We start from the raw sequence: 21,243 nt of genomic DNA, 5'->3' as shown, positions 1-21,243 counted from the left end.
AGATAGAAGAAGGACCAAAAAAAATTTTTTTTTAAAAGCAAAACCACAAGGTAGTAAAATTATACCAAAGAAAACAAAGCTATTTAAATTTTATTTTCCAAAACTCCAACCTAAATAAGTATGTTAAATAAACATCCAGAAAACAGTCAGTGCTCACTCTATTAGCAGATGCACAAGTTATTTAACCAAACAAATAACAGTGAAATATTAACAGAATTATTTACATGCATATTTACAACATGTTCTTTACAGTAGCTAACGTCTGGGAAGTATTTCCATTTGTTTTTGGAAAGGGGTTCTACTCAGTCAACCAGTAACGGATAACAGGAAACAGTACAACTGAGTTTGGCAACAACAATGGAGTATCCCAGGAAAACTAATGTGATTATATGGTGTCAAAAACGACCAGTTGGCTTCAAAATGTTAACGTTTATGAAATACATGAATTTACTCCAACCACAAAATTAAATCAAACTATATAAAATTAGAAGAATGGAGGAAGTCACAAGAGTTGCTAGAAGGTTAGACATGTTAGATGTGTTAAAAAAAAACAAAACGTTGAGCACTGCACATAGTCTTGAGAAGCAAGGGTTAAAACATAAATATATTCATCTAGTCTCGAAGAACACAACAAATTAAAGGATAGTTGTTGCTTTAAAAGTTGAAAATAAGCATATCTGATCCAAAGATCTTGAAAGCACACGACTACCAAAAAACTGCTTGCTTTGTCACATGTTGACAAATAACATGTTTATTCCAGAAAAAAAAAGAAGCATCTAGACCTCACCTATATGGGTTTTGGAATCGGAAGAAAAAGGAAATAAACAAAACACCCCCCCCCAAAAAAAAAAAAAACCAACCCAAAAAAACCCCAACCCCACCACCTTCACAAACCACTTTTTTTGACTGTGGTCTACAGAAAAAAAATATCTGTATTTGGATCCTACCGCCCTTAAAAAAAAAAATAAATTAAATACCAGATATCTTGCATATAAGTAAAAGGATGAGTAAATCCCAATATATACTAAATCAAGCAAGCAAGCAATTAAATTTAGATCAAGTTATTCTTCCCCTTTCTCCCTCAAGGGAAATTTTATGGGACAGTTGCCCATTAAATTTTAATTCCCATTATGATAATTTCAAAATCATTTTTATTGCAGCCAAAACACTGTTCATTTACCTGTACATAAAATAAACTATGATATATACACAACATTTTAAGTTACAGGGCATAAGTTTACAATTTTTGGCAGATTGTGTTAAACAAAATGGAAATTGTATAACTTTAGTACTTGGAGAAACTCAAGTTCCTTATTTTGGTACAAATGTTTTGTATCCCCCTGTATTCTAACCTTATATGAACTGGCTTAATAAACTAACATTAATGTGTAACATCTCACTGTTCTCTCTTATGTTCTGATTCTAGACAGAATTTTTCATATGCTTCTTCAATTTCTGGATCCATCTCGTCATCAATGTCATCAAAATACCTTAAAAAAGAAAAAAATCACCAAAGATGTTAAGTTTATGTACAGATTTCCAGCAACATTTATGTAGATGTCAAGAATAAAATAGAACTTTATAAATAGCAGTTAACTATGACATTTTCTTAAATGGGATGAAGGGGAAAAAAACTAATGTGAAACAAATAAACAGAAACCTCAAAGCAGCATAGGTATGTACAAATAGCTACAGTGTTTGTCACCTCTTTAGATCATCTTATGCTGTCCACAGTTTAAAAGACATAAATAGTTCCTGAGATGACAGAAAATGCAATAATGCATTCCAAGCTTCCCAAAATTTAATAATGCATCTCTACTGATCTATTTGAAAAAAAAAAATCCCATAATTAGCATCATATTAGCCTAATTTTTAGTTGGTCAACATCCTGCTTCAAATACTGCACCAACGGTCTTGGTTGCACACTAGTCAAAGAATATATTTATATATAAAACCTGCATTCCTATTTGTCGATATATGAAAGAAAGCAATCTTAATTCACCTCGCTATTGCATCTGCATTATATTACCTTCATCATATGGTAACCAGTCTTTCGGAAAAGATCTGTCTTATTTAAGTTACAGAAAAGACTGGATCCCATTAAGGATATTAAGTATTGCACAGAGTGGAGACTACCATAAAGCTTCAAAGTAAAGCTGGGAAGTGGCAGGCATGACTTCAGCTTTCTTTCTCCCCACAGTTATTGAGAAGTAACTTGAGTGTTCCTTGTTTTCTCCAGGTTCATCTGGAGTGTTCATCGCTGCAAACTAGGACAACAGAGTTGTAGCTTGAACATGATAGTGTATATAATTCTGAACAGCCTTAAAAAAAAAACAGTCAGCAGCTACTGACTCAAAACGTGTGCATTAATTTCAGGGGCTTAGTTTATTGTCTTCTGTGCCTTAGTTCCAAATAAGGGAGTCAGCACCTCTCACCTGTACAGAGGCCATAAATGGTATGTTTCACATAAAAGCACACTAAGTGCCACAGAACCATGTATGGAAAGTACTTTTTCTTTAGCATTGCGCATTGAAGAAGCGGTCTACATGTTTATTTCATTTGTTCCTTCTTCCTTGTAGAAGTGTAGACTTGAGAAGGGACTCAACACAGGACCCTTCTCCCTGATGTCAGTCATGAGAAATAGCTGACAGAGGATCAGCATACGTTTGTCTAAGCTTTTCTTAAGCCTTCAACAAAGAAGGTTCCACAGTCACCTTGCATGAAGGTTGACTCAGTCTTCCACAAGTCACTCTTCGGATTTGCTATGTTTAACTGCTGTCTGTTTCCATCTTGCGTTTAATTTGTTCATCTAAGCATAGAGGTTCACATGGGTATTTTTTTCCCCCTCAGTATGAGCTTGTTGATTTCTGATTATATCTGTAATTTATCTTCCAAAATTCTTGCCACTCCCATCAGCTGGGTGCGATTTAGAAGCTTTCTAGTTTACTAACAACAATATTGATCCAGGCCAGCACTCTTTATCATACATAAGCACAACACTGAAAGTGTTCTTAGGTATCAAATCATGATCTGAACATTCTGCTTCAACCATGTGAGTACAAAGCTCAGAGCATTTATTTTAGATCATATTTCTTTTACTGCGTTCATGTTAAATTCTTATAAACCAGTGTAAGAAAGTCAGACTACGTTCCCATCTATTGCTTCCCCCTTTGCCATTAGGTTGCTTTTCTTGTTCTTTAGGACTTCTGAATAGCCATTTAGTTGAGGCAATACTACGTATCCTGAGGAGGGAAACTTAACAACCTCCTTCCTTTGAAAGACTCTGAAGGTTGTGTCATCATGTCTAGCTGGGATGCGTATGCGCATCAGTTGAATGAATTCAGGTTGCCTCACTACCAGCACCTGAAGATCAGTGTTCTGTTTTGCTTGCAAATTCATTTTTTTTAAATGCAGAAGAGAGTATGTTTGTATATGTGCATAAATACCTGAAATTTAATTACCTTACTTAGGTGGGTAAGTATAAAATTTGTTTCTAACTTTTGTGATTACAAACCAACTTACACCCATTGCGGAGCTAAATAATAATTATATTATTTAGTTTCATTTTTGTCAAGATTGGATTCCTAAGTCTGCAGTAAAAACAACCACTGTTAAAAAAAATTATCACTGAAAAGCAAACATACGGATCTCCAGATCCAGGTAGATCTGTTCCATTTTCTTCATAATCTGGAAACAAATCCTCTCTTTCAAGCAGCTCTTGGTATTTTTCTTGGTAATCTGGCAAAGTGAAAATGAGACTGAGCAATATGTAACACTAATTCTCTAAATTAACATACATCTATATAGTTTCAAAATAGCCTATTTAATGAAATCATAAATGGCATGAAACATACTATAGAAAAAACTCCTGCTACAGTGTTTTCTCCGGACATCAGTCAACCTCTAAGAATGATACCTGTCTTCCCAGAGAACTGTAAAGGCAGTCACAGATGTCTCTACTTCAAATGATGTCATGTCACATTGTGCTCACATTACAGAAAACAAAGAAACCAAGGAAGAAACAAACCCTTTTGCTACCAACAACGGACAAACAAAAGATGACTTGAAGATTTCTGGCCTCTTGGAGAGACCAAATGCTGAAGACCATGGCACAAATTCTGAACTATATGAACTCAAACACATATTCTCTATTTCAAACATTTACCTTCTTTTAATGCAGAATAAAGCAAGTGTTACACAAAGCTAGGAATTCAGACATAATTTTGTCTTTTAAGTTGTACAAGTTTCAGACGTTTGCAGAACATTTTATGTACTTCAACAGGACATAAACTGAATTACAACTTTCTGAAGAGGACTGAGAAGACAGGTATAGTAAGCTTGTGATGTACCTGGATCTGCTGCAGTGAAAGGAACACCATCAGAAGTGTAAAACGTTGGCTCGTTCTGAGAATAAAGTTATACAGAAAGTTATACGTGTTCAGAGAGACAGCTGCTTGTAGTTTTCAGCAATGTGATTGTCTATTAACCAAATTAATTCACTAAATTAATGAACTGAAGTGTCTGTTTGTTCTTACCATAAAATAGTTTGGGTCATTTTCAGGGGTAGCTTCAGTATGTGGAGAACTTCCATGAACTCTACCCCAGTTACTTGATCGCAGTTCTACTAGTTTAAGAAGCATATGTTTCACATCTCTGAAATAAAGAGAAGCACTACAAAGGTTAGAATGTTTTTTGCTAAGCAAGAAATGGGGCTCTGTTATCTTGCAAATACTAGATAAATTCCTTCCCCCCCCGCCACCGCAAAGGTCTAAAAAGGACAAAATTTGGTCCAGTGTGCAGATAATTTTGGGATAATTTTTCCCCTGCAAGTCTAGATGCTTTATGTGTCAATTATGAGACATTCACCCTTTCCAATTCCTCTGTGGTAAAGTATGAAGCCTATACGAAACAGAAATTACTATAGTTTTTATCAAGATGACAAACCTGCAGTACAAGTTGAGAAACAAATCCTTTTCTGAGAAAAGGATAGTACTGGGAAAAACAGAGGGATGATCTCCAAATTTATCTCCAGATAATTTGTGCTCCTAACTTTAGCCCTCTTAATCCCACTAAAATTTTGCAGTCAACAGTGAGAAGTAATGTCTCCAATACATTAGATACCACCACCCATTTAATCCCTAAAATAAGAGAAACTGCTTTCTTCTAAGCAAGGCCATGGAGAAAAGTTTCATTAAGGAATAAATAAATAAAAAAAATCTTCAGTTGTTTTCTCTATTAAAATAAGTTTGTGCTTCTGTGTCTTTGAAGTCTTGGCCTGCACTATCAATTTTCTCTGGTTCCTGAAGCAAAATTTTCCTCATCTTCCCTGTGGGCAGCTCAGTTACAAACCACAGATGCTATGAGCTACCTGCTGGCCTCCCTCCATATGGCAAAAGATCAGATCACAGCATCTGAACCCTCTAGAGCTTTTTAGTAAGTTTGCAAGAAGCTGAGGATGAAGTACAGCAGAATCAGATAACCTCATGCACGCTGCTGATTGCAAATTAGAAAGCAGAATACATTAGCCAACCACTTGTTTTTTTCCAGACTGCAGTAAGACCCAGCCAAAAAAAATATGCTGTCCAGAAAAAAAACCCACCAAAAACCACACCACAAAGGATACTCCATTTTGCCGTTACATTTATAGTGATTTTTATATATTTAATACTGTTACATATTTAATCTTGTTTGTGTATATTTAATACTGTTAAATTCAGATTTAAAAGTATAAACTATGAGATATTGCCACTATTGTCTCTTTATATAGATACTTGGACTTAGAATCTAAAGCACTTACGAAAGATTTCAAGATCTAAAAGGTTAAAAAAGTAAATCATTAGAGTGGAACATGCATCTCTGTTAAAAGATAAAACACAAAAATTAAAAAAAAACCCCAACAACCAAAACCCAAAGGACCCCCAAGCCGTCTTAATTGAAAAATATATTTATTTTTTTTTTTTTACATGGGAAGTCACCCAAATATCACCTTACTGTTCATAAAAAAAAAGTTTTTAAGATAATGTTTTGTACATGTTCATTACTCTTGAGGATTTTTAAGATGTTTATATAAAAAACAAAACATTGCACATAAATTTATCTTCTCACCTGCTACAGTTTGCGTCCAACACAACATTTTCAATTCTCTGTATCACTTCCTCCATATCATTCCTTCCTTTTTCTTTCCAGGCATCTTCTAAAACTGAGCCTGTCAACTGAAGACAAGGGACTAGTTGGTTTAATTTTTTTAAAGAAAATTACAAAACTTTAATAAGCTGTTAACAGAAGACATTCTGTAACAGTTCATAATGTTTAGATGCATAGTGTGACTACCTGAGGGCTGAAGCTCCCAATTGCCTACATCTGTTTGCTACATAGATTCATAGACCTTGTAAATAGTTCACTGTAGACTACAGATAGTGTGGTAGCTCTACGTCCAATGTTTATGTTACCTAGAAGGTCACAGCTACTTCTCCACTTTCAGTCCTGAAATATGATTTTGAAACAACTATTCAGTGACATTTGTCAGATCTTACTTTATTTAAAAAAGGAGACCTTATTTTTGCAGATGATGCCACCAGCTTACCTGAGAATAACAAATACTTTAATAAACTTTAGAAACACTTCAGTCGACTTAGCTAGTATCAGACATGCCAAAGAATTTCATTTGGGTATATATAAGAGAAGCAGCCAGGAATTATCTGACCCAGCCAGCCTGAATTTTAATACATAAAATCTGTGAGGCTGAAGCTGCTGCTGAGAGAACTTTAGCAGCGGACAGTCTGGAACTGCTGTGCATGAAAGCCTTTTATGTTAAGAATTGGTACCTTCATTGCTCAATAATTGCATAGTAGGAATTAAATCAGAAAAAATTAGTTTGCCACTATGATCACAGCTGATAGCAATTCCCGATCTACTCAGCATAAATATTACATGATCCAAAATGCTTGGAATGGCACCTCATGATACAAAGGAATAAAATGCAAAGATAAAAAGCAAGCATCTTAGCACTTGTTTGGTATTCTCAGTTTTCCACTGTGGTCCTACCTTGATCATAGATAATTAGATAGTAGCACCAAGAAGGTTTAATTAAAAATAAACATATAGCAAAGCAAACAATGAAATACCTCTCGCTATCACTATATTGAATGAAAAAGACAACAGGAGACACTTATTGCTTCAGTAGCGAAAGCAAGGTTTCCTGAGGTAACCCAATCTAGCTATAGATGTACTCCAACAAAAGCAGATACTATAAGACAACAGAAAACACTTGCATAAAAAAAAAAACCAACAGAAACTCTGTTCTGTAACACCTTTCAGATTTAGCAACGTGTCATAAAATAATTTAGATCACTGTCTTTTATTTTAGAATGGATGCTGTGAAGCCAAATAAATATTCCAAGAATATCCATACAAATAGTGAGACGACCTCCATCTTCTTTGGAGAACAATTATAAAAACCCGCACCAGCACTGGAAAACTTCCTGATTTGTGTACTGCCTTTTTGAAAGGTCCTTCAGCGGGCCTTGCCTCAGGGAAGCACTACCAACATAAGGAGTGACCGTAGGAGATAATGTGCTTGTTGAACCCAACCTCACACTTGCTATGAAGCAACCTGCTTAAACATCCAAACTTCAAATTAAGGGTTTAAATTGGAAGATGTAAAGCCTCTCTTCCCTATTCACCGTATCAAAAGAAGCTTCTAGAATTGGAAGTCAAGATAGAAGAGTCTGAAAAATAATGGAGTGGGAGGAAGGGGGAAGAATGAGGAAAACTAAGCCAACCAACCAACCAAGCACAAAAGAACAGAAACAAAACTCCAGAAAAATATGGTTTAGCTTTTAATTTTCATTCCTAAAATAAACTGTGTTTTCTCAACTATGGGCATAACCATGGCTAGAAAAGATAAATTTCTCCCTGCACAGAAGCTAACGATTTTTTAAAGAAAAAGTAAAACTTAAGAGCAAAGAGGTTTGTTTTCATCATGAAAGAGAAGTATATGTATTTCTACACTAGTAATGATGCAGACAATATAGTTTGAAATAACGGATATCAAGAACCTTTTGCTGCAAAAAGTGGTAGACCGTAACTGCACAGTGTCCTTCAGAGCAGAAAACATACCCAAAATACCACAATTCATTCCAGTTGATTACAGTTTTCTCCCATGCCAGAAGGAGAAAAAAGAAAAGTACAGCTTGCTCTGCTTATTATGTAATGCATAAGACCCTATAAACACTCCTCATTTGCAGTTTCTCCCACTGCTCCCACAGGTAGGAAGGTTAAAAAACTTGATTTTTTTTTTCTTTACAACTACTGTCTCACCTTCAGCAGTTTCACTGCACATATCAAATTACTGTCCACAGGATTAGAGAAAAGCGCATTTAGTAATTCCCGAAGGCCTTCTTGAAGAATTTCTGCTCGCGTTACCTGTCCCTTTGTTCCTTTAATCTGCAAAATAAATATAAAAAAATAATTAAAAGACTTAAGTTTTAGAAATTAATTTAGTTGCATTTTCTGTCTTAAATGCTGTATGATTTGGTTTGTGATCAACATAGTTGAGCTCTTTAGTTGGAAGAACATGACAAATACTGTAACTATTTTAGAACACAGACTTTGAGTAATATGCTTACAATTCTGACGTATACATAACAATGCATGACAAGCATTTTGCTAATAAATCGCAAATAAAAGCTACTAAATGCCTGGCAAGTGGTCCACAAAATATAAAATTCCCAGAACCCCATGCTCTTTCCCATACTACATTATGTATTCTCTACAGTTGTAGTGGCTTACTTCTAGAAGGCATTCTTTAGGTAGTTAAAAAATTATAGAAAATGCTTTAAAAATAAATGGTATACTGCACAGAACTGGGTAACTCCTCCTCATCCAAACCCTTTGCAAATCTTCCTTTTTACTTCTCGCAAGCAGAAAGCAGATTTCAAGGCCCACTTACGAACAAAAATGGAAGAGTCAGAGTATTATTTTCTTTCCGTATGCCAGTGGAACATTTTTATAGTATCTGCTTAAGTCAAACCATTGAAATAGTCCAGTCAACAATAGATTTTTAAAGTACACTACAACACTTAGTGAACTTACTGAACTCACAGGTATAAGAGTCAAAGAATTTTTATTTGTACATACACTTTTTCGTACATATCACAGATAGAAAAAAACCCTCTAAATACAAGATTTCATGCTTCATGCATAACCAAAGGACTCAACCCTCAGAAGAAAAATCTTTAAGGGTCTGCATTTTTGATTGCTCATTTTGAGGATTTCCACATCTTCCTCAAGGGCTTGATAGTAGCTCCTATTAGCGGCTGAATACTGAATTACATGGGTTATTGATGCTGATCTGCTTCTGCTAGGTTGTAACATTTCCTATGTTGGTTAAGTGTAGTCATCTGGGGGTTTTGCCAGTCAAAACAAAATACCAAAAGCTTCATTCCAAAGGTGGTTTATGGTTGATTATTTTTATGAATTCTTACACTTTTTTTTTTTGATCTTTATATACTTCTTTTCTAATGATCTTGTCCTTCCTTCTTTAACCGTTTCTTGGACATACATTATAATGAAACTGTTCTAAAGTTCTTTTACTTTATTGCCCTCTCCCTTTAGAAAAATACCTCAAATTACATTCTATTTCAGTGTTTACCTAAACACCACAAAAAATTAATGAAGAACCACCTAACATGCAACATTCTTCTTACCTCTAGGTTAAGGTAAAGCTCAGCTAAGAACAGTACAAAGGCATGAAATTGTTTTCGAGTAGTCTCATCTCCTTTGGTGGCTTCATCTCTGTTTTCATACTCTGTTCGACACCTGTAAAAATAAAAACAAAATTGTATCATCTGCAGATATTCCAACATATATAACATGCTACTTATTTAACTGAATGCTAAGAACTTATGAACTGCCTTAAAACTATTAAATGCTGAATGTTGGGAAGTATGATTTGTGACAGAAATGAGAGGACTTCACAAAGACATAGTGGATTTTTGTCCTTTGAGATGAATACATATGATCACATGATTATGTTTTCAAGCACTGAAATACCCGGGACAGCAAAATGAAACGGAGCAAATCACAATGTGTAAAAATTAAGAGACAGTTACACAGTTTATATATTAGAATATGGGTATAGGAAGTTTCACACAGACAGCCAGATGTCCATGGAAATAAAGTAGATATACTCTGAAAGACATTATGCCCCTTTCACGGTACTGCCCACATTGTCTTAGATGTCTTTACACTTATTCAATAAATTCTTTATTTCACCATTTTAAGTGACAGTGATGCATAATTCATGACACCAAGCTGCGTGATGAAGTTGATATTCCAGAGGGAAGGGATGCCATCCAGAGGGACCTGGACAGGCTTGAGAAGTGGGCCCATACTAACCTCATGAAGTGCAAGATCCTGCACCTGGGTTGAGGCAGTCTCAAACATGGATACAGGCTAGGGATGAAGGGGTTGTGAGCAGCCCTGAGGAGAAAGACTTGGAGGTACTGGTGGATGAAAAGCTGGAAATAAGCCAGCAACGTGTGCTCACAGCCCAGAAAGCCAACCGCATCCTGGGCTGCATGAAAAGAAGTGTGGCCAGCAGGTCGAGGGAGGTGATTCTGCCCCTCTACTCCACTCTTGTGAGACCCCACCTGGAGTACTGTGTCCAGCTCTGGGGCACCCAACATAAGAAAGACATAGATCTGTTAGGAGTGAGTCCAGAGGAGGGCCATGAAGATGATCAGAGGGTTGGAGCACCTCTGCTATGAGGACAGGCTGAGAGAGTTGGGGTTGTTCAGCCTGGAGAAGAGAAGGCTCCAGGGAGACATTACAGCAGCCTTCCAGTGCCTGAAGGGGGCCTACAGGAGAGATGGGGAGAGGGACTCTTGATCAGGGAGTCTAGTGATAGGATGAGGGATGAGAGTTTTAAATTGAAAGAGGGGAGATTTAGATTAGATATTACAAAGAAATTCTTTACGGTGAGGATGGTGAGACACTGGAAGAGGCTGCCCGGAGAAGCTGTGGATGCCCCATCCCTGGAGGTGTTCAAGGCTAGGCTGGATGGGGCTTGGAGCAGCCTGGTCTAGTGGGAGGTGTCCCTGCCCATGGCAGGGGGGTTGGCACTAGAAGTTCTTTAAGGTCTGTTCCAGCCCAAAGCATTCTATGAGTCTTTGTAGTTATATCTAAATTATAGAATCATATACAGAGGATAAAGATCACATGGCAGCAACATAGTTTTTCTAGTATTCAACAAAAATACACAAGTTCTCATAGACATTCAAAAACAGAATTAAAAAATAGTTGAGATAAGAGGAAGGTATTCTCAATCGTTATGTAATGGATTAAGAAACACCATTGAAACTGAAAAATCTAAGTTGCTGAAATAAAAATTTAAGGTAGAAACTTAAGCTGAGAAACAGAAGAGGAGCTCTCTGTGGTCATATTGTTAGGGTGTTTATCCTCCTCTGCCCCTACCCCATTCCATCCATATTAGCAATAGCAACTTTAAATTCATGGCCTCAGGGTACTAAAATGAATGTTATCTATTGGGTTGGCTTCAAAAACCAGGAACCAGGTAATCCAACATTAACAGCAATTTCCTTCATGTTCAAGTAAGAAACATAGTTAAAAAAACAGAAGGTGAAAATGATAATTTTGAAGGCAAAAAGGCTCATCTGCTTTGGGACAAGGTAAAAAAAAAATACATATATATTTTCAGCTTCTCCATAAGGTACCATTCCTGATAAAAGATCATCAGAATGTACTGCTGTTGAAAGTTTATCGTGCTTTTGCTCCTAAACAGAGGTGGACTAAGTGAAACTTAAAATAAGAAGCAAGCCCAAAGCTTAGAAATCCAGAAGTCCTTAAAGACAAAAAGGCTATTTTCTAAAAAATTATGAAGTATTCAAGTGTACTACTCATTAACATACCATGCACTGAGATTTAAAAGGAAATATATCCATTTAAAAAATGTTGCATTTTTGTCCACTGTGAACGCTAATCATTGTTAAACCTGTAAGCCCACAGAACTCTGTAATAACTGAAAATTGAAGAAATTTATCCTTCTGCATTTTACACAACTACTTCATAAAGTCAGTTAGCTGATCAATCAATAAACCTTATACAGAAACTCCAGACAGAAAAGTAATTAAAGAAAAATCGACAATAAAATAAGTCCTGGCAAGACTCCAAGGACAAGGACAGTACATGTATGTTCATTTAGGATACTTTTAGAGTGGACTAGCTTTCAAATTTGCCCTGTAATTTGGGATCAGTCTAAGATACTCAGTTCAAAAGAGCCTACAGAACTCTGAATGGAGTCCTATTTTCATATTTTAAAATATTAAAATATTTAAAAATATATGTATTCACTATCCATTTGCTCACTTTAAACTTCTATTTTAAATATATACCTCTTTGCGCACGACATTAAGAGTTACATACAAAATAGGAAGACATGTAACCTGAGAAAGTAACAGGCTTAAAATGACATGCTGATACTGACCTTTGAAGTAACAACTGTCGGAAGTTCCCAGTTTGTGGACTAATGGTTAGGTGGTGAGATAGATAGTTACACAACCGTGCTCCTATGTAGGAAAAATTTGGGACAGATGTGGCCTTCCAAAACAAAAGTAGAAAAATAAATTATTCACAACACTCATGATTAGGCGATCAGGATGTATCTTTAAAAGCTTTTTTGAAAATTGTTTAACAGTTAATTAGACAACTGAAGAGCAGAAGATTAATAATTACTCTTTGTCATGTTAATTTTTATATCTCATGAACACTTCGCTATATGCATTTCAGCACTTAAAAGTTCGTTACACTGTGATTTTGTGGCTTTAAGAAAACAGCCTCCATTATGCTGTGTACCCTCAACTCTACTTATCCATTGTGACCTACAACCAAAGAGTGTCTGAAAGTCACTTACAAATTGTTTATTAAAAAAAAAAAATCAAACTGTGGACTTTAAGACACTTTTTCAAGGACATGCACTCTCTTATGAAGCAGTAAGTACATTAAAATAAAATAAAAAAAGAGTCACCTTCATTCAGTCCAAGAGCTACTTATCCCAGAATCTATTTTTGGCAATAGTGAATGCCCAGGGAAGGAATACAAGAACATGGCAAGTAAAGATAAATACTTGTACATGCTCCAGCAATCTGCAGAATAGCAAACACCTGATTCAGAGGTTAAACCCACATCATTACAGTTAATAGCTCTTGATGGGTACTTTTTTCTAAAACAAGTCCTGTCACTGTTGAACATTTACACTTTTGTCATCTAAAACGAGGTGACAGCAATGGAATTTCACACGTAAGTTATACACTGAAAAATATTTTGCTTTAAACTTGATACTTCAGAATGTCAAGAGAAGGAAAAGAGTAACTGGGAATTGGGTAGTGTCTACATTAAACCTCTGAGAACTTAACGCAGAATATTCCCTTATTTTGCCAATTTATTACTGTTCACTTGTTTTGAACTCTCTTCTAACAACGCTTGAATTTGAGATTGTTTCTCAGATGCAGCTTCAGTGAAAAGAGGTTCTGGTGTGAATAACTTCATCATCTCTGCCAAAAAGAAAACAGGGATACTAAGAATTCACTAAACTTCTCCAGTAGCTTTATTATTTTTCAACGTTCCTTTTACATCTTGATCCTCCACCAGCACTATAGATGTCCTTGCACACTTCTGCTTCTAACATATTTGAAAAAAGCATCTTGCCATTAGGATGTCAATGTGTTATACCTAGTGACCTTCAACAGGCAGATAAAAATAGGCACTCAATATAACTGTACTATGTGCATGAAGTCGCTGGAAAAAACTAAAGTGTCTCTGGAAGACAGAACAAGTTTAAGTAATTACAGTAGTCAGATAGAATTTAGTTTCCAGTAAGAGACACGTGAAATAGCTAATGAGCTTTTTGGTGGTTTCATTAAATCAGTTGCTAGGACTAGAAGAGGTGCCCCCTTTTTTATGAGGCAAAACACATCACTTAAATTTCACTTCTTTTTCTTAACAAAAAAACCCCAACAAACCACCACACACACACAAATTCTTTAAACCTCATCTGTATTTTTTAAACATTACCATCCTAATTAGTTGGTCTGTATTTGTAGTTTGTAGTTGCATCACATACTCCAACAATTTAAGTTTTATGACCTGGCATAGCACACACAGACCAAAAAACCCCCACCTTACACGTTCTTAATAACCAATCATTACAATGCAATATCATCTTCCCTGAATTATTGTTGATGGTAATCTCAGTTTCTCTCTGACTCAAAAAAGTCACAACCTAAGTATGAAGGCTAATCTATCAATACATATCTTGAGAAGTTTCAGTTGCTGTAACAGGAACAATCCACTGTGTTAACTATACAACAGTCAAGATTCTTAAGCTATACAGTCAGAGCGTTCAACTTCTGGAGAACAACCAGCACTTCACTCTGTCCAGAGATACAAATGGATTAGGAAGAACAGGGGAAGGATAGAATTAATTCATACAGGCAGGCTAAGATACCTGACACACAGATGAAAGGAAGACTGTACAGGACTTGGGTTTCCTTCATTTTAATCTTTTGCTTGCAGAAACCTAGCATTTGTAAATCAGCTCAGTTGGGTTAAATTAACATCACTGAAGAAAATGCTTATAAGTACACTTCAGCAACTTTAATTATTTTGTGATAAGCCAGGAAACACAAACACTTGAGCCTTTGCTCAAGACAGAAGAATAATAAGCATAGTTGACTTACACTCAAACACTATCCTATCCTGACAAACAACAAAACTAAAATTGGAGGATGCTTTTGGATACTAGTACAGCTTTTTTGCACTATCTTTTATTTTTCATGTAATTTCAGACTGATAACACTCAATGCTTCTTAGTTGAGGAAGGCACAGCCAACCCTAACACTGAACTTGTTTCTAAGTAGGGGGAGAGAAGAAGAGGCAACATTAAAGACTTAACATTAAATGCAAGTCAATGTATTTAGCATATATGAAGTTTAAAATGGGATAAATTCCTCTTTTTTTCTTTCCAATAAAATTATATGGAATGCGTTAATCTTTTTTTAACTATCCTCCATGTGTTCAAATCAAGGATGGGAAAATGATGCTGCCAAATACAGCACAATTGTGTTTTAATTAATCTTAACGTGTAACTAAACTGTTCTGAGTTAAACGTGCATCAATTCCATATGATGATAAGAAACTTTAGACTCTAAAGTTCTGTACAATGACCAAACAGTCAGGCAGCTTCTACATACCCCAGATTAAAATATTGTGCAAGTAGCTCACTTAAAAGACAAGTAAGAATTTGCATTCTTCAATGTAGAATTTGACAGCAACCAACCCAGGAAAGTGAAAGACACCTAATGCAATAAATAGCAAGCACAAGCGTGACTTCATTCTCTGCAGCAAGCCCGAAAGACAGTAACAGCAGCTCATTTGCTAAGCAACACATACTAAGCTGTTCTTTCCAATGGCTCCCCCAATTAGTACAGAGTTCAGCTCAAGGTCTCTATCCTCATTTCCATGGCCATCAATGGGACCGGACCTAGTTACCATTAGACAAACTTTACTCTCCTCCAGTTATGCTGTTCTGAAATAGGTATATTCCAAATGAAGAAAAAAGCCTGTAAATAAAGGAGCATTTCCCAAAGGGTCATGTGTACAGTAGGTATAAATTTGATTAGGAATTAAACAGTAGGTATAAATTTGATAAGGAATTAAAATTATCTAAGTATTATGAAGAAATTTTTTTGCAGGATGGAATAAAAATGTATAACTCTGACATGGCTTAAGAGTTTCTTCAATACTATATAAATACAGCAATTCAAATATAACTCCCTTTAAATAAGCGCTGTAATTTCAGCTTTATTATGTGACCCAGGAGATCCAAATACACAACGAAGGAAACAGAGTAAATTGGGTGAATTTATCAACCATCCACTTGAGCTACCATTTCAATTTATTGAGCAAAATCTTTCCCTGTATGTTTCAGTCTAAAAAGAAAAAAAAAATCAAACTATTCAAATACTATGGAGATAACAATTACGTAACAAATAACACTGGTGTGCAAGTCTTGGACATCAGGTAACAGAGGCATAATATCCATGTTATAAGACAGAATACACAAGCTACCTGCTGATAGATGAGTTCAACAAGTTCTTGTAAAGCTTCATCTGCAGTGACACAGCCATTCAGTGTTTCGGCAAACTGCTCTATTTCAGTTTCAAAACAACCAGGTTGCTCGGTGAGGTGATTTAGGAAGTCTTGTACATATTCTGACAAAGTCAGATAGCCGTCATATCTATCTTCATAGGAAGAATCCTATAGCAGTGAAAGAATATACAAACTATTTAAAAGGAACCGAAAAGAATGTTATGATACTTACTACTATCTCCAGAAGTAACCATATAGCCCTTAGTCTTGAGTAGTCTCTACATACTTGATAGTGATCTTTAGTACAGAATACACTTCAACATTTTTATAGAGCATAAACCTCAATGTACCAGAAAGCTGCAATAGCCTTATCTTAAGAACTAGGTAACATGTTTTTATAGAGATTAGGGTCTTCCAGCAAAACACATCAAAACACAGATTAAAAAGAAAATCAAACAGCTTGCCAAATTGGGTGCAAGATTAACTAACAAACTAGTAAATAAGGATATCTGTTAAGAATAAAACTACCAAACTGAAGCTCAACACCCATTCATGATGCACACACAAACTGTGCTGCAGACACAGCAATTGCAGAAGGTAAAATAATTGAAAATTTGGAACAAAGTATTTTGGGCTTACATAGAGTGTACAGTGCTCCAAAATACACAGAAGGGGACGACACTACAGAAATACAATAAATACAGTGTAGTGTTCCCATGTAGACAGTATAGTCAGGAAAACTGCTCTTTTAAAGTCAGCAAATTTGCATCTCTTGGCAATGGATGAAAGCTTACAAGGCATGAAATGAAATTATTCAAGCAGCATTGCATTAATTTGCAGCTACTGATCTTAAAAACCAGGCAGTAAACACACCTGCTCCTAAAGAAAGGATAAGCTTGCACAACACCACTTTATTGATGTTTATGTTCCTGCTGATGGAACAGAAGGCTGCTAATTTTGTCCATTCAGAAAATGAATATACCTAGTAGTATCTGAAGTCAATACTGTTCTAGACGATTATAATGCTAGTACAGAAGGGGAATAGCAAAGGGAAGCAGCATACTTTGTGATGTCACTTCTAGTAACACAGTACAAATAATTCACTTTGTCACACTGCACAGAACTGTGAAATGCATCTCATAGATTTTGGGAAGTGCAACCAGGAGCGTGAAGAGGGACAGCTAAAGAAATGACTTATAATTCACGGAATGGTTTGGGCTGAAAGGGACCTTAAAGATCACCTAGTTCAAACCACCCTGACATGGGCAGGGACACCTCCCACTAGACTAGGTTGCTCAAAGCCCCATCCAGCCTAGCCTTCAACACTTCCAGGGGAGCATCCACAACTTCTCTGGGCAACCTCTTCCAGTGTCTCACCATCCTCACCGTAAAGAATTCTTCATAATATCTAATCTAAATCTCCCCTCTTTCAATTTAAAACTCTCACCCCTCATCCTATCACTAGACTCCCTGATCAAGAGTCCCTCTCCCCATCTCTCCTGTAGGCCCCCTTCAGGTACTGGAAGGCTGCTGTAATGTCTCCCTGGAGCCTTCTCTTCTCCAGGCTGAACAACCCCAACTCTCTCAGCCTGTCCTCATAGCAGAGGTGCTTCAGACCCCTGATCGGTTTTGGCTCTCCTCTGGACTCGCTCCAACAGGTCCACATCCTTCTTATGTTGGAGGCTCCAGAGCTGGACGCAGTACTCCAGGTGGGGTCCCACACGAGTGGAGTAGAGGGGCAGAATCACCTCCCTTAACCTGCTGGCCACACTTCTTTTCATGCAGCCCAGGATGTGGTTGGCTTTCTGGGTTGTGAGCGCACACTGTAGGCCCATATTCAGCTCTTCATCCAGCAACACACCCAAGGCCTTGACAGGGCTGCTCTCAATCCATTCTCCCTCCACCCTATATCCATGTTTGAGACTGCCTCGACCCAGGTGCAGGACCTTGCACTTGGCCTTGTTGAACTTCATGAAGTTCACACGGGCCCACCTCTCAAGCCTGTCCAGGTCCCTCTGGATGGCATCCCTTCCTTCTAGCGTGTTGACTGCACCACACAGCTTGGTGTTGTTGGCAAACTTGCTGACGGTGCATTCAATCCCCCTGTCCATGTCAACAACAAGGATGTTAAACGGCACTGGGACCAATACTGACCCCTGAGGAATACCACTTGTGACTGCTTGCCACTTGGACATGGAGCCGTTGACTGCAACTCATTTCAGTGTGACCATCCAGCCAATTTCTTATCCACCGAATGGTCAATCCAAAAAATCCATGTCTCTCCAATTTAGAGACAAGGATGTCACATGGGACAGTGTCAGATGCTTTGCACAAGTCCAGGCCTATGATGTCAGTTGCTCTTCCTTTATCCACCAATATTGTAATGCCATTGTAGAAGGCCACCAAATTTGTCAGACATGATTTGCCTTTAGTGAAGCCATGTTGGCTGTCACCGATCACTTCCCTATTTTCCATGTGCCTTAGCATAGATCCATGATCCTGAAGTGAGGTGAGACTGACTGGTCTGTAGTTCTCCACGTCTTCCTTTTTTCACTTTTTAAAAATGGTGGTTTTGTTTCCCCTTTTCCATTCAGGGGAACAATTAGCGATTCAAGACATAAGGGTAACATACAGCATAACAGAATTCTCACTTGATCTACTATTTAGTAAGGAAAAGGTTTACAATATATCTACTGTAATGAAAAGTTGAGCTAAAAATGATAGAACACTTTGTTTCCTTAGTGGACATAAATACACTGATAAGGTTTTAATTACATTATCTTTTGCCCCATCACCTCCCTTAATGAAGGGATGTTGACTTTCTGTCCTCTAAATACCTGTCTCTCCTCTATTGTTAAGCAATACAGATCTGGGAAAGATTTTTACCTAGATATGAACTGTGGAGAAAGACAGATACAGGTTGCTGAAAATCAAGTATTGACATTAATTTAATGACCTATGAAGAACGTGAGGAAAAAAGCAGATTTTCCAAATTTCTTTAAAGACTTATGTGATAAAGGTATACAACTTAAGCTAATGGGGGAACACATCAATATAACAAAAGAAAAACCAGAAAGATTTCCTATGATGTTTAATCAAGTAGAATATATGCCCAAAGAATACTACTGAAGACAAACTTACTTAATGTTGCCCATCAGAAATAGGAAAAAATACAGGTTTACAGGAATGGTGGCAAATTGTTACTATGCATATGGGCAAAGCCTTCAACAACCTGATCCAAGTTGGTTTGGCTTTGAGTTGGGGACTTGAGCACAGGAACTTCAGAGGTCCAGTTCAACCTAAAGTATTCTACAATTAACAGCTTGGAGCTTATAAAGCCAAAGAATAAAGACTAACAGGCCTGTGTGTAACTTGCTAAACATTCTATTTCTCTAAATGAAATCAACTTTTACTAGGCAATTTCAAATAGCCCAGTACAAGTTTTGTAGAATAAATTTAAACTATTTTGTTCCACAGAACTATGACATTATTGTGCAACAATTGCAGCTTAATCACATAACGCTGAACTAGCATCTCTCCTAACAACCTGTTTGAAAACTCTGCAGACAGGTTGCAGGGAATGCAATTGCTGTAGCTAGTGAAAAAAGCTGCTCTTTCTGACAGCCATCTCGTTGTTGTGAGATCCTCATTCAGCAGAGATGAAGGTATTTTCCACTTATGCTCACCTGATAAGAGTTCAATCTTGGAGGAGAATATCTTTGTTTTGGAAGGGGCCCCAATACCATTTGGTATACTGGTGTCCCTGTATTCATACTCCTCTTCCCATTTTGTAATTAAGAGGCTAAACACAGAGGCTGAACTCTGTACCACATTCATCTACCTGTAGTAAATATGCAACTCCAAAAGCAGTTTAGGTTTTAGTAACTATGCCAGGGAACAGAATAAATGGGAGAGAAAATTTAATAATTCAAAATTATAATAAAATTGTATCTTGGTGAATTAGTAACATGTGATACTCTACAAGCTAATTAAATTTAGCCCAGTAACTTCTAGACATAAATCATTTGCATTTCTCATTGGCAGATTTTAAGATTTAACAGAGCGGACAGCATAATATACTGTATCAACTGAAGGAAAACAAAGCAAATCTCTTGATTATTTTTAAACAGCTGCTGGGTAACAGGAGGCTATAAGCTTGCACATTCATTACAAATTTATGATTCAAAGCCATGAAAGTCAACTAGAAATTCTCAAATGATTTCTCAGTCAAGCCAACACTGTCTAATCCTTCTCCTTTATGTTTGGTAGCTATAGGATGGGATCCTGGATTATTCACAACAAGAGTCACCAATTTGAAGATTATAGATATGTCTCTCTTCTACTAAGAGTCAGTTCATGAGTTTAAAGGCATAACAATGAAAAGGCTAAACTGGTACTGAAACTCCTCTGATTTACGTAAAAATAAAACACAGAAAGTTTATAGAAAAGATCTATGAGCCAAATCTGCTCTTGGGCTCTGCTTTTGTACATGTGCTCATTAACACTTTCCTATACCTGACGAATATTCACAGTGTTTCCACTTGGGAACCTAGTCACTAATAATTTATTACTGATTTGATTTCTCTTCAGAATTCTTAGGAACAAGTTTTTTTCCCCCTTCGGATTATATGCACTCAGCAAGTTTACAATAAAATTATTGCAAATCTAGGTACAAACATTGTTGCATATACAAAATAACCATCCAGACAATTCCTTATCCACCGAGTGGTCCATCCAAAAAAATCCATGTCTCTCCAAGTTAGAGACAAGGATGTCATGCGGGACAGTATCAAACGCTTTGCATCATTCCACATAAATGATGTCTGTTGCTCTCCCCTTATCTACCAATGTTGTAACCCCATCATAGAAGGCCACCAAATTTGTCTGGCATGACTTGCCCTTGGTGAAGCCATGTTGGCTGTTGCCAGTCACCTCCTGACCATCTCACCTATCAAAACTGATAGTTTTGAGTGTCAGAACTAACTGGAAATTACCTAATACAATAATGAAAAGTTATCTGGACACATAGAGTAATTAAAATAATATATGATCAAACAAGAAATTAACACTTTATTT

General features: G+C 36.7%; 1 protein-coding gene across 5 annotated transcripts in view; it reads right to left on the bottom strand.

Moving 5' to 3' along the window:
• Window positions 1-59: 59 nt before the first annotated feature.
• The window catches only part of PAIP1 (poly(A) binding protein interacting protein 1), a 28,151-nt gene continuing 6,967 nt past the window's right edge, over window positions 60-21,243 (bottom strand). For all 5 annotated transcript variants that reach the window (XM_054185838.1, XM_054185839.1, XM_054185837.1 and 2 more), the window contains 9 exons: window positions 16,147-16,335; window positions 12,506-12,618; window positions 9,708-9,819; window positions 8,320-8,445; window positions 6,106-6,212; window positions 4,536-4,653; window positions 4,350-4,404; window positions 3,645-3,738; window positions 60-1,490 (listed from right to left, as the gene is read on the bottom strand). In XM_054185838.1, the coding sequence (XP_054041813.1) occupies window positions 1,397-1,490; window positions 3,645-3,738; window positions 4,350-4,404; window positions 4,536-4,653; window positions 6,106-6,212; window positions 8,320-8,445; window positions 9,708-9,819; window positions 12,506-12,618; window positions 16,147-16,335 (1,008 nt within the window). In that variant the 3' untranslated portion in view covers window positions 60-1,396. The remainder of the gene's footprint in view (window positions 1,491-3,644; window positions 3,739-4,349; window positions 4,405-4,535; window positions 4,654-6,105; window positions 6,213-8,319; window positions 8,446-9,707; window positions 9,820-12,505; window positions 12,619-16,146; window positions 16,336-21,243) is intronic.

The sequence above is a fragment of the Rissa tridactyla genome, chromosome Z (assembly GCF_028500815.1).
Source record: "Rissa tridactyla isolate bRisTri1 chromosome Z, bRisTri1.patW.cur.20221130, whole genome shotgun sequence".
Classification (NCBI taxonomy): domain Eukaryota; kingdom Metazoa; phylum Chordata; class Aves; order Charadriiformes; family Laridae; genus Rissa; species Rissa tridactyla.
The sequence above is the reverse complement of the archived record's forward strand: the minus strand, read 5'-3'. Positions and strand labels throughout refer to the sequence as shown.